The 14340-nt window shown below is 36.2% G+C and overlaps 1 protein-coding gene across 1 annotated transcript in view; it reads left to right on the top strand.

The window, feature by feature from the left end:
* The window catches only part of dmrt1 (doublesex and mab-3 related transcription factor 1), a 29467-nt gene extending 15334 nt beyond the window's left edge, over window positions 1-14133 (top strand). Inside the window, exon 5 of the mRNA XM_039649961.2 lies at window positions 12635-14133. Coding sequence (XP_039505895.1) covers window positions 12635-12756 — 122 coding nt within the window. The 3' untranslated portion in view covers window positions 12757-14133. The remainder of the gene's footprint in view (window positions 1-12634) is intronic.
* The last annotated feature ends 207 nt before the right edge of the window (window positions 14134-14340 follow it).

The following is a 14340-nucleotide window of genomic DNA, read 5'->3' as shown; positions in this document are numbered from 1 at the left end:
AGTTATGTTGGAATTTCAGTGTTATACGAGACAGTCTATGGGTTTTACCATTTTTTTCTCATGCTTTGTTTTTTTCTTTTTGTCACCGTTTATTATTGGAAGATTCAAAGTTAGTTTTGTTTGCGGTCTGGGCCTAGTTTACAGTTTTGGAGAAAGTGGACAGCAACCATATTTAAAGAGAATATGGCTGGGCAATATGGCCCCCCAAAAAATACTCTTTTTTTTTTTTTTTTCTAAATGGCGATATATTATCTCTGTATTTTTTAATAAAAACAAATCTGTGTTCATTTAAAAAATGTTCTTTCATATCCTGCCTAATGTTGTCCTACAAACAATGTTCATATTGAAGGTTGTGAAAACAAATATAGTGAATGTAACCACGTAGGCTATGCTAAATGTGCAAAAAAGAGGGTTAAACCCACATTACCAGTCTAACATTGTAACGACAACATTACAATCTAAAAACAAACATAATGTTTATTAAAGGGAGTAAAATAATGGTACATGCACTTTTTCAAGTTCGTTGTAATGAAATGTGTGTTGGCAGTGCCTGTACACAACCATCATAAAATTATACAAATCTATGCAGTGTTTCTGTTTTAATCTCCTTATATGTTTTTCCCTGCCTCAAATCGAGCCGTTTGACCGTGTGACATCACATGGTCGGACACACCTCCCACGATTGTTGATTGACAGCAGCGTTTCAACACATCCTCGCCCTGAGCGAGCCTTCTTCAATAGTCCGCCATTGTTGATACGCTGGAGCAGAATGGCGTCTAAGCGATTGTGGTGTTCTGTTCTTGGGTGTACACGAACGCAGCAGTCATTTTGATGTTCCTAAATTCGAACCGCTGAAGACGAGTTTTGTTTTCGAAGGGAATATTTCCCGTGAGCAACGTCAATGCTTTCATGTTTGCGCGATTCACAAATCTTTTCTTATCTGACTGCTTTCTAAACTGCTGAAAAAAGAATCTGTACCTATTCATGTCCCTGATGCACCTCCAGAAGAAGTGAGTGTAAAGTTTTATTTACCTTTATATTAACATTAATTTTTGCAAATCGCTTGCACGCTTCATGGTGAATGCAGCTAGGGTGTACACTCGGTACATTATGGCTTGTTTTCTATGTACAACGTTCTCAATATAATTCATAATCCCGCGTTTATAAAGAACAACGCATTATGGTTATTGTCATTACAAACTGAGTATGTATACATCTGTAAACATATATCGTTCGTACATCTCACCAAGTTACTCTACCCTGCCTGTATATACAAAGTGATCTTATATTAACCAACCATTCAGAAACGTCCTGTTCGAACCTTAATTGTCAAACTACTTTGCAGCTGTCATCTTGTTTCGGATCTGACTCTGGTTCAAATTGATACGGTTTCACAGATGTGTCCTTAGAGACTCCCGCTGCCATTCTCTCTCCAAAATATACCCTCAACTGTTGTCAAGGCGAGACATGCGTTGTCAAGACACCCGCAGAACAGATGGGCAGACTGAGCGAAGCTCATTATCATTTAAAGGCATATACACTGAAACGGCATGCTGAAAACAGAGCTGTTTTTGACCAGGTAAAATGAGCGTTTTCTTAAAATACTAATGAGAATTTTTTATTAAAGTATATTACAAACTTTCATTAAGACCCTAAAGAATCGAATATATTGTATGAAAATGGCATTATATAACCCCTTTAAAGCATTAAAGTTAAATTCACTAAATTAAAAATGAAAATACGTCAAAACGAAAGCACAGACTAAAAATTAACTGTAAGAGGAACACACTCATCTGAACTTAGTAATTTAGCCCACATTTGATAACCCCATTACACTTTATCATAACAATACACTTAATTGTAGGTTGCATATTTGGCACATTTAATGTCCAACAGCAAATATTTCAGCAAAATGGTTTTTTTTTTCTTTCTTTTTTTCAAAATTATGGCTCTCATTCAATTGTACTCTGCACACATGCACTCCAGACAGAAAGTGGCGCTCAAGCCTTGAAGTCTGTGAAGTTTAGCGGAGACTCGTTTAAGCATGACACTGTGTCCTAACCAGACACGATGCAATAAGATTCCAGCGACAAATAATTTGTCTGTCCACACTAAACGCGACTGCAAGATATCAAAATCAATCAAAATCCACAGCCAATCAGAACAGCATGTGGGCAGAGTCTCGCGGCAAGTGGACAGCACCAGAAGAGGTGCTCTAGAAGAGCTCTAGAAGAGAATATGTGGCTTTCAGGATACAATATTGTAAAGATATTGTTTTGTAGTGCACAAGCCTTTTCTAAAAGTAACACTATACACATTATTATTATTATTATTATTATTATTATTATTTCTTTTTGGGATATGGTTCTATGGTAATACCATATTTTGTTTAGCTTTGACCAAGCTAATGTTATGCTATTCTTTGAAATAGTATACCATCTAGTATCCTGTAAATATAGTATTCGTTCAGATCCATTACATATATTTAAAAAAAAAATAGTATTGTAATCTCGTACATCACTGTACCATGTTTCTGCCACAGTACATGTTTATGCTGTCGATCAACAATGCTTTTATTTGAATACAAATATGGTGAGGGGCTTTACAGGTAATTAATTGCACATTCCAGTCACATCGAATCATATGTACTGTGGTTTTGACATGTATCGATCGGTCTGATGCAGTTTACAAACCACAAATTTAATGGATGCACTTCTTCTCGGTCAGAATGTTATATCACTTTCAGAGGCATCAGACCCCTGTAAAAAGTTCCAGGAAAACACAAAATCTCATAGGAGCAACCAAAGAGCCCATTCATTCTTTTTCAATGCAGAATAACAAAGGGGAATAATGATTCCCTCCCAGCTTCAAGCATAATTGAGAGGTAGCGCTTGAGCAGGAAGAGGTGTAACTTCTCATCTGACAGAGAGGCTGTGGAGCTTTTTTTTAACATTTAATCCATCCTGTTTGCCTTATTCCTCTTTGGAACATGCATAGAACTCTGGCACAGCCTGTGCCCTCGAGGTTAAGTGCTGTTACATGTGTCCCTTTATTTGGTTGTTACACAGTTTCGCTAGCCTGGCTAGGGTTACATATAGGTCATAAGTTCTCAAGAAGCTGCGTACACTAAATTTAGCATTGATTTTGAAGGAATTATGGTTAAATGTTGCATTAAAAAAGCTTATACTGTTGTGCTCTCTATATTTACCTGCTTACAAGTGGCAGTTCTTATCTATTTCCCCTTCTGATCTCAGATCAGTAGGAGTGAGGTTTCCTCTTTTTCAACTTTTACACGCAAAACAAAACAAACACTTGATAGCTTTTGCAATCTGGGTCGTATGTGACTAGTACAGATGATAAGGATGGCTAATGTGCCACATGCATTTCAAAAACTTTCAAAGGAATTATTAAAGCCGGACGTGTCTCTGCCAAGTAAATCAGATGGTAAATCAGTGGCCTGCAGGCAAAATCTCTGGCTGAAGTGTTATTTAACCACACAGTCAGTAACTCCTCCGTGTCATGCTGTCTTCCTTTCTCCACTGCTGATGCTAAATGCTCTGTCTTTTCTCTCTATGGATCGGTTAAATACCAGTGTAATTGGCTGCTCCAGGCTCAAGCGCTGTCGTAATGTGTTGTACAACATTTCCATTAACACATGCCTGAGGCACTGAAGAGATAAAATGGATAATGACTGCAGCCAAAGGTTCTGCTCTCTTTAGCACACTGTCCTCCTCAGGAGATGGTCTGTGTTAAGGAAAGTCTAGAATCTCAATTTATACTCTACCGTTCAAAAGATGTATATTTTTAAAGGAATCGATACCTTTATTCAGCAAGGATTCATTAAATTGATCAAGAGTGACCATAAAGACATTTATAATGTTACAACAGATTTATATTGTAAATAAATGCTTCTCTTTTGAACTTTCTATTCATCAAAGGAATCCTGAAACAACAGTATAACCAAAACTGTATTTAACATTGGAAATGTTTCCTGAGCACCATATTAGAATGATTTCTGAAGAAACTGTGACATTGAAGACTGGAGTAATGATGCTGAAAATTAAGCTTTGCCACATAAATACAGTTTTGAAATATTTTTAAATAGTAGTTATTTATTGTCAAATAAAGTATTTTTTTTATTTTTTACACAGCTTATAGAAAATGTGTTCATAGTTGCTGCAGAGCGCTTTATTTATGGGAATCTGTAGCTAATAGCTATTAAAAAAGCGAATCTATATTTTTCAAAGTAGCATATTTCGAGTCTTTACCTCAGTTACTGGTTCCTTTTCCTACACATATTTCAATGAATAAATTATTTGTAGTAGCATTCAATTATTTTTGCTTACTAATGGAAGATGGACAATAATTCTTCAGCAGAATGTTTTCTAAATGTGGTCTCTCAACTTCTAACCCCTTGCCGTAACATCATGAATTCAACTGAATCTATTAGGTTGTTTATTTCACCCAGGGGGGCTTCAAACTGATGCCTCCACCGCTTATTTCTCACTTGTGATTATTTTCTCTCCTTTAAGGATAATAACACAAAATCCCTCAAATCATCGATCCCGTGTCTCAAGTCATTATAGTATATCCATAATGTTTCGACGGATCGGCACGCGGGCCGGGAGAGACGGACAGGTCATTTGCAGGGCCGGCGGAGAGCTGTATCAGTGCCAGTTATTTAACAGGGAGGAGGGCCTGTCAATTCTCTCAGAGACACTTTGAGACTGGGGACAGATTGGGGAACAATACAGGTCTGGAGGTGCTTATGTGTTTAATTAGCCTCTGACCCTGGCATGATGCCTCCTGTCAGACGTTACAGGCCACTCATGCAGATCTCTAATAGTCCAATAATGGGGACTGAAGTGTCCAATGTGCTCACATGTGAGCTGAATATTAGCAGCCATTACATTACTAAGTCTTCAGTGTCGCATGATTCAAATTTTTTTTTGCTCAAACATTTCTGATTATCAATATTAAAAACCACTTAATATTTTAGTGTAAACAGAGGCACTTTTTTCAGGATTCTTTGATAAACATAAATAATAATTTACGTAAATAATTTTGGTCCCACTTTATATTAAGGGGCTGTAACTACTATGTATTAATATTTAAATGTATCATGGTTACACTTTATTATAAGGTGTCCTAGTTACACTGCAAGTATACATTTAAGTGTGGAGTAATATTTTAAGAGTAATATTTGCAGAGTAATATTAACCTGTTAACTGTCACCCCCCCCCCCCCCCTTTTTTGAATAGACATGAAAATGCACATTTCGAACTTAAATGGTTGTAATTCAAGAATGCTTTGGAATATAGACATATGATTGGTCTTGTTTTAAAGAAGACATTTGGCAGATTTTTGTAGAAGTGAAATAAATTAAGAAAGTGAAACAGAAAAAAAGTTATAGAAGTTTGAGTTTATGGAAATGTACAATGTAAAAATATTAATTATTCATATTTTACATAAAATATATATTTTCAAAACTTGGGCTACTCTAAAATGGCAGAAAGATCAAAGCCAAAAATCTGAACAAGTTGTGTTTCAAATTTTAGGTTGATATCTCAAAAAATGAGCTTTCAGTAAGATTTTGTTTGAGCGCAGTACCAAACTTTTTCACTGGGGCACAATCAGACTCCATAACTGCCCATATAAGGGCGCCTGCATTTCTATTCGTGTTTTGAGTGATATGAACGATTATTTTCACAATTTTCATACAATTTCTGAAGTAGAGATCCTATTCAGGAGTAGCATGGGAAGTTTGGCAGATTTTGATATGAATTGAACCTCTAAGAAACACATACAAAGAACACACATGTAAGTCATAGCTAGCTGCCACGTCACAAATGGTGAATTTATTATTTTTTTTCTTGATATTTTAAACTTTTCAGACCTTTTTTTCCAAAATAATTGAATGGATTCTATCTTTTGAACTTTTGGCATGAAAACAAACTGAGGTATCTACCATTTTTTCATGATTTTTCATGTTTACTGCTATTTTAAAATAAAGGTCTGAACACGCCTTATGAGTATGAAAATATACTTGTTTTATATTTATGGCTCCTCTGTAATATATTTTGAAAATCAGTCACCAAATATGGAAACTAGAGATTGTAAGCTTTAAAATGATATATAGTTTGTCAATATTATTTAAGGTATTTACTAAGATATTATTGTTTTAAAAATATAGTGGCAAACGTCCCACCTGTGGGACGGTGACAGTTAGTAAGTACATATAGTTAGGATTAGGGTTTGGTTTAAGGTTAGTAGTTGGCATATCCAGTAATTACACATAATTTATAGTTTCATGTAACATAATTACTTGAGACAAAGAAACTGTAAAATAGTGTTACCTTAATCATTTTATACACTTACTGTATACAGTACATGGCATCACATTGCACAACATACCTGCATGTAATTACAGCTGTGCTTAATTTCTGTAACTACTTCTTTAATTACACTATTGACCCTTTCCTTACACTTTAACTCACCCTTAATCCTACCCATACCACCAAACCTGTCCCCAACCTTACCCATATCCCACCTCAATAACAGAAAGTGTTTTGCAATACAACACAAAAACAATAAGTACATTGAACCTAGTTATTACTCTGTATGTAAGTACATAGTAGTTAAAGACACCTATAGTGTAACCAGATTATTATTATTTTTTTTTTTATAGAAAAGACATCTGAGTATTTAGTCTTGTTTGCTGAAACAAGACTAAATACTCGTTTTTCTTACTCCAGGTTTGGATTTTACACATTGGCGCGTAACTTGTCCTGCATGACTTGTACTACACGCTTGAATCATACCGCCCACAACACCTTATCATTGTACGGGTGAATTTTGCTCTGGCTACATCACAGACATTTTCTTCATAATAGTTGCATTCTGTTAGATGTGGGGGTGTTTTTTTGTGGACTTTTTATGAGTTACAATCTAATACGCAGTATTCAGTTCATCAGGAAAAAAAAATGAAAGGTGCTCTGAAATGTTATACCTAAAATATTCAAATGTTTTTGAATTTTACTTGTGCAAGCTCATGTTTTTCATTAAGCGTTAAACACATCAGCATCCACCTCCCTTGAGTGCTTCAGACTCCAATGCCAATGTGATTGTGAGTGAGCACTTGCCTCCGAGAACAGCATCCGTCTCTCTGCAGCAGCCACGACTGTTCACTCTTTGAGGAGTCAGCAGCTGTTTAAAGTGCCGCCTCCTTGCTGTAGGCCTGTGTTTTCTGCGCCATTAAGTCCTGCCATAGCTCTAATGATTGAGAGAGACGTGCATGTCATTCCTTAAGGGAACTCCATCTTCCCCCAGCACATCTTCAGTCAAGTCATGTCGTATGGACGTGTGTTTGTCTCTTAGGGTGCTTTCACACTTTTGGTTCTGAACAGAGTTTGTTTGATGTCCTTTTGGTTAGTGTGAAAGTGGATTTTTAAATTTAGGGGGTGAATGAATGAACTACAGCAAGTGAAAGGCAATATGGTTCACTTTTGGGGTAGATTGAGAGATGGGATCCGAACCGGTTTAAGAAACGGTACATACTTATTCAAAGAACAAGTGTGCAGTGTACGTTGTAGAACAAAACACTATTGTCAAGTTTACCACAGTTGTTTACCACAAGCTTTATTTTACTCATAATCTGAAAGACCACATTATAAAACCCCATAGGAAAATCTTGAAGAAACCAGCGGAGAATATAGTCTTCCGGGTTCTGACTTAATCTCTGCACCACTCTATTGCGATTCTGTACTATTTTGTTGAAATAAAAATCTAAAATCTATTGTTTATTATTATTTAATATTATGTATAGAATGGAAAATGAACATTCATTTTGAGATTGGCATATGATTTGTTTTCAAATATGCACGTGTACAATTAAAATCCAATATCTACTAATACTGATAAATTAAATGAATGTTTTTAAATCATGTCTTGTTGAGCTACTCTGCTCTTGATGTAAGAGCAATTTTACATGGAATGCTCTCTTAGGGACCTGTTTAATGAGATCTTACCAAAAAAACGTTTGATAATTGGTTTCGCAAGTACATTTATGTCATTTTAATCTGTTGTAATTTATTTTTTCGATTTGATAAAAAGCCTCGGGTGCTGACATACAGTAGCATTACAATCTCAACTCCCTACCGACCTCTAATATCAGCCTATAACCTATGTTGAGCAAAAATGCACATCTTAACACTGACTTTTGGACTAATAGAGTGACATTTATTCTTAATAAGCATGTGTGTATGAGAGCATCTGTATACACGTTCGAGCATGTAAATGTGTGTGCGCGTGTGTGCCCGCCTGTGTGTGTTATCTTTATGCAACTCTGTGTGTTTATCTAAGTGAAGGCATTATGGACCCTCATGGCCCAGTGCTGGCAGTATATGAGTTGCAGAGCAAAAAGCTTATCCACAATAGATCAACCCTGAATTACCATCTTCTCTCACATCTGGGCTTTTGTTCACCTTTTCCAAACTGCCTGAAATGATTGAGCTTCTTTCACTGTTTCCCCTCCCCTTTTCATGCTCTTTTTCTAAAAAAAAAAAAAAGCTTCCTTTTGTTAAAGCACACAAAGACTGTTTAATAGTTTGGAAATCTAAGATAGTCAGCCGAACAAGGGTGAATAGGGCAAAAGTTCAGATGGGAGAATAAGCACTTTTTGAACAGCATACAGAAATTAAATCCTCCTTTTTTTCAATAATGTTTTACACTTGACAGACGCGTGTGGTTTTTATTATTATTATTATTTTTTCTTTTTTTTTTTTTTGCACTACTTGTGTTACCGCCAGAGTGTAGGAAACTTCTTGTTTGGCAACTTAATGAAAGTTTCATAAATGTCATTCTTATCCAATGTGTTCCCTTCTGAAAGAACCCACTTCAGTTTAAGCTGGTTTTTCTGTCTTAAAGGGATAGTTCACTTTGAAATGAATTTGTGATATGTTTTAGCTTACCTCAAGGGCATCCAAGATGTAGGTGTCTTTGTTTCCACAGTATTTTCAATTTTGACATTTTTCGGTCAAACCGTTGTTGTCTGTCAGTCATATAATGCAGTTTTAGGGGGTCCACCTCAAAGAGCATGCACAGAGAAGTCAAAATTAAACATGATTTAATGACTCGTAAATATAAGTTCACACTGATGGCCTAAGACACGAAACGAGCGGTTTGTGTGAGAAAACGAACAGTATTTATATAGTTTTGTACCTGTTGTTACCAGCTATAAATACTGTTCGTTTTCTCACACAAAACGCTCGTTTCGTGTCTTAGGCCATCATTGTGTACTTATATTTACACTCGTTTCGTGTCTTAGGCCATCAGTGTGTACTTATATTTACGAGTCATTAAATCATGTTTAATTTTGACTTCTCTGTGCATGCTCTTTGAGGTGGACCCCCTAAACCTGCATTATATGACTGACAGACAACACCGATTTGACCGAAAAATGTCAAAATTGAATATACTGCGGAAACAAAGACACCTACATCTTGGATGCCCTTGAGGTAAGCTAAAACATATCAAAAAATAATTTCAAAGTGAACTACAGTATCCCTTTAAGATGGTCGCCCGGCATGACCGCTGTAGGTTTTGTGTTAAAATGAAACTTATTTCGATTGATAGTTATAAAACTGTAGTGAAGAAGATGCACTGTACTGTATATTAAAAGTACACAAACTCTATTTACTTATTTTATTATTTAGGTTTTATCTACGTGTTTAAAAGCCTGATTGTCTGTATTACAGAGTGTTTACTGCTGATCTAACATTAGTCTATATTAAGCACTAATACAATGATAATCAAAGGCAACGAAGCTGTGACACAGAACATGTCCGCTCGCTGAACAGCCCCACTGCTGATTTACCGTCCCCACAAACGACCTGTCCACTCACCCGCGAGATCTTCCCTTTAATTACACCATAGATTTCCCCCTGATGAACTCCCTCAGAATTAACACAGCCACGGCTAATTCCAGCCCCTCCTCTTTCACCCTCGCTCATGTATTATTGTTGTACAGAGAGCGCCGGTGCAGTTTAGCTACACAAACATTAGTATTAACGATTGGCCAGTTTGGAATTGGTGACAAACTGCAGGCGGAGCGCAAAGTTTTGTAGCCTGAAACCAATCAGGAAGTTAATGAGGAGAAAAATTACTCCTTTTCGCCAGCGCCCCTTAATTACCTCCACGCCAGAGCAGCGCAGATGAAAAAGAGGGAGGGCAGGAAGGGATAAGATCCACAGTAAGAGCCTTTATGCTGCTTTTCTCGGGTTATGAAGGTCAGGAAAGCAGCTGAACAGGATTTGTGTGCGTTGCCCCTCCCGACGCTCATAACTTTGATAGAATCAGTAGAGACTGTAATGTATTAGCTTCATATGCACATTGAGATGAGAGCTGACCTGGCTCAATGCACAAACTACCATCCAGTTTTATTGGGAACTATAACATTTGTGCTGCTAGTGTTTCGGTTTTACATTTACATAATCATTTATTTAAGCAGACGATTTGGTCTTTGGGTTCAAAATGTAACATAATAACTATCAGGGTTTATTTAATGTTAAACAGAGCATGTGGTTCTAAAGGTATAGTATATCGTGTATAGTATATAATATCACAATGCTCTTTTAGTTATCAATCTACGCGCTGATATCCCGGAGAAGGTCAGCACAGTACAGACCCGTCCTGCACTCAATAGCTGTGTCCTCCTCACTCAGCAGTCCGACTGGCTCAATACGCGTATCTTCAGCTTGAGTGAGTTTGCCAAAGTAGCCAGAACTTGCTGCAGTGTGAGATTTATTGAAGGCACCACTGTCTTTACTTTGTTGTAATGTTGAGAGCTGACAGCACTGCTCATACAGTTAATTGATGCTGTTTGGTTTGCCTGGAGAAGCTGATAAACTCAAGGTCAGAATTACTTTGACAGCATTGTTTCCACTCTAACACTGTTCTGTGCAAAGATTCAGCTTGTTCGCTGAATTTTTTTAAATTTTCTTTCTTTATTTATTTTATGTAGTTAGATTAAGTTGATGAGATTTTAAATGCAATTGCCCCCGAAAATACTTAAAGGATTAGTTCACTTTTGAAAAAACTTTTGTTGATTATTTACTCACCCCCATGTCATCCAAGATGTCCATGTCTTTCTTTCTTCAGTCGAAAAGAAATTAAGGTTTTTGATGAAAACATTCCAGGATTGTTCTCCATATAATGCACTTCAGACACTTCAGGTCCAAAAGACACTTTCAGTACAAACTGCAAACTTTTCAAAGGGCTTTAAACGATAGTTTTATAAGCTCAAATGCTCGCCTTGCTCTGTACTGCAATGCACGTTCGTGACTGTCCTGTTCAAGCTCGTTCATCAAAATGAACGAATCTTTTTCCGAGTCAATTCGTTCGTTTCGTTCGTTGAATGAATCAAATGACTCGGAAAAAGATTTGTTAATTTTGATGAACGAGTTCAAACAGGAGAGTCACAAACGTGCGTCACAGAACAGAGCAAGGCGAGCATTTGAGCTTATAAAACTTAAACTTTGTTATTTATTTATTAAATGAGCAATCGTTTCGCTTGATAAGACCCTTATTCATCGTCTGGAATAGTTAAAAGCCCTTTGAACAGTTTGCACTGAAAGTGTCTTTTGGACCTTGAACTGTTTCCCACTGAAGTCCATTATATGGAGAAAAATCCTTAGTTTCTTTTCGACTGAAGAAAGAAAGACATGGACATCTTGGATGACATGGGGGTGAGTAAATTATCAGCAAAAGTTTTTTTTTAAAAGTGAACTACTCGTTTAAAATCGTCTTAGAAATAGAAAAAGGCGTGTGCAATTTCATTGCATCTGCTTTCAAAGTTATTCTAGTATGCAAATGTTTGGGGTTTGTAAGATTTTTTATTAAAATTTATGAATACTTTTATCCATTAGGGATACATTAAAGATCCCAAAGTGACGGTAAAGATTTACATTATTACAAAAAATTCTGAATTTTCTATTTATCAAAGAATCCTAAAAAAATGTGTCATTTTTTTCAAACATATTAAGCAGCACAACTGCTTTCAACACAGATAATATTGGCTACATTAGATTTTACAACATATCAAAATAGAAAACATTTTAAATTATAATAATATTTCTCATTATTACTGTATTAATGTATTTTTGATCAAATAATTGCAACCTTGGTGATACTTTTAAAAACATTTAAAAATCGTACTGATCCCAAACGTCTCAATTATTTGCCCTCAAGTTTACATTTAGCAAGTTACTTACACTCACACTTAAACTTACAAGTTCACGGTGACTCTGAAGTTAACCTATCCGAGTAACTACAGGTATGCACTTTTTTTCTTGTTCTTGAACAATAATATCTTTTGTTTAAGGATGTTCATATTTCTGACAAATGCTACTTGGCTTTATATTTGTTTCTAATGCAAAGACATTCAAACATCTTTAAGTGTGTCCAAATACATTTTTGACACTATTGTTCTGGGTCGGGAACCAAAAAGCTCATGTTACATGAATGCTTTGGGTGTCGTTTATCACAGATCCCATAACCAGATTATGCTCTGGTACAAAATGTCTTCTGTAATAAACAAAACACTGTTAATCTGATGTCATGATGCATCCTATTTCAGCTTACTCCAGTGGAGTTCAAGACAGCTCAATGATCAACACCGAGAACAAGCTGGAGTGTGAGAGCAGCTCAGAGTCTGGAACCTTCTCCGTCAACTCCGTCATAGATGGGGCAACCAAGTAAAACACCCTCACCTGCACCAATCTCCCTTTTTTTTGCTGTTTTCTAAAAGTTTAGTGATTCTCTAACCAAATCCTACCTTATTGTTCAACATTTTAATGTTAATACTGATCAGGTTGATCAATGTGGTGTTAAACTTTGTTGGGGTAATTCTTTCAGATTTTTATAGAGGCAGAAATCAGTTTCTCAGTGATTATCAGAAATGCCGTTTACCATGTTTCACACAGTTTGATAGCTTCAGTTTAATTTGATTTTAAAACTAAAATGAGTTACTTTTGCTTTCTAGCAGAAAGCCATTGAAAGAAATGGCAGATCCATTTATTGTCACATATGGGTTCAAGCTCCGTATTGCTGTCATTGGCCTAATGGATAATCTAACTTCCTTTCCATGACCTTCATGCTGTAAAGTATATGAGGGCTTCTCAAGCATCTCCATAGTGTTGTGCGGGACAGTTGGGTTAGAAGAGATACTATTCAATTATGCTTCAATCTCACAGCGAACGGCTTGTTTATTTATGGCCATCACTAAAGGGAATCATTTAACTTCCTGTGCATGATCCAGCTAATGTGCAGTGCTCTTCTGAGCTTTCTTTGTATAAAATGAATCTGTGCCCTTGATTTTAATGGTGTTGGCACAGATCGTGTCCTCAGTCAAGTCCCAAATAGAGGAGAAGAGGGACACACAACTTTGTCTAGGCTCTGTTTGTTACAGATGTACATTTAACTACAAATGATGTCATTTTTCAGCATCTTGAGCTGATTGAAATGAGCCATATGTGAAGCGTAATCTGTTTTTTTACATTTCCTTTTTATAATGCATGGCCCTTTAATATGCTTCGACAATCTTTTGCACTTATTTACTTGCATACAACTTAATTGTAATGGGTAACACATTTTTTTTTTCTAAAATGAATGTAAAATGTAATTATTTTTAAGCATTTCCATTTTGTGATTTTGTTAAACTAACAGTTCTCAGTTTGATTCGCGTGTTAATTTGTTTTCCAGACGTATAAATTGACCCACTGTATTTTGGTGTTGGTGTCTTCTGACACCATGATGTTACAGATATTTTTATTATTGTTATGATTATAAAACGACGCAAAAGCTAATTTGCAGTCGTTCTGTGTTTATACACTCTCATGTTCAGTGGAAATAAAATCATTATTGATGAGATCTAAAACCCGAAATGAAAATTACTTGTATTTTCTTTGCTCTGCGCCCTCAAAACATTCATTCGATTCTGCCCCATCTGCTGTAATCAATAACCCGACCGTCTTGTTTTTTTTTTATTAAATGCACTTACTCTTAATTTCATCCCCCAGTGGTTTTAGTGAGAAGAATGTGGAGTTACCTATATGGCTTTGACATTATAAATCACTTCTGGAGAGCAGATTGTACAGCAGTATCGATTGATCCTGATATATCACAGAAATTTACTGTCACTTCTGTTTTCAATTAAAGATACAATCAGTCAGATAATGACTTAATTGGATTTTACAGAAGATTGAGTTTTATTGTCCCGTGCTTTACGAGTTTAGTTAAGGAAGGCCGCTTTATCATAGGCTGTCAGCGCTGGGCTCCGGCGTG

This window comes from Pimephales promelas, chromosome 4, assembly GCF_988280905.1.
Source record: "Pimephales promelas chromosome 4, fPimPro1.hap1.1, whole genome shotgun sequence".
NCBI classification, from domain to species: domain Eukaryota; kingdom Metazoa; phylum Chordata; class Actinopteri; order Cypriniformes; family Leuciscidae; genus Pimephales; species Pimephales promelas.
This window is presented reverse-complemented; position numbering and strand designations above follow the sequence as displayed.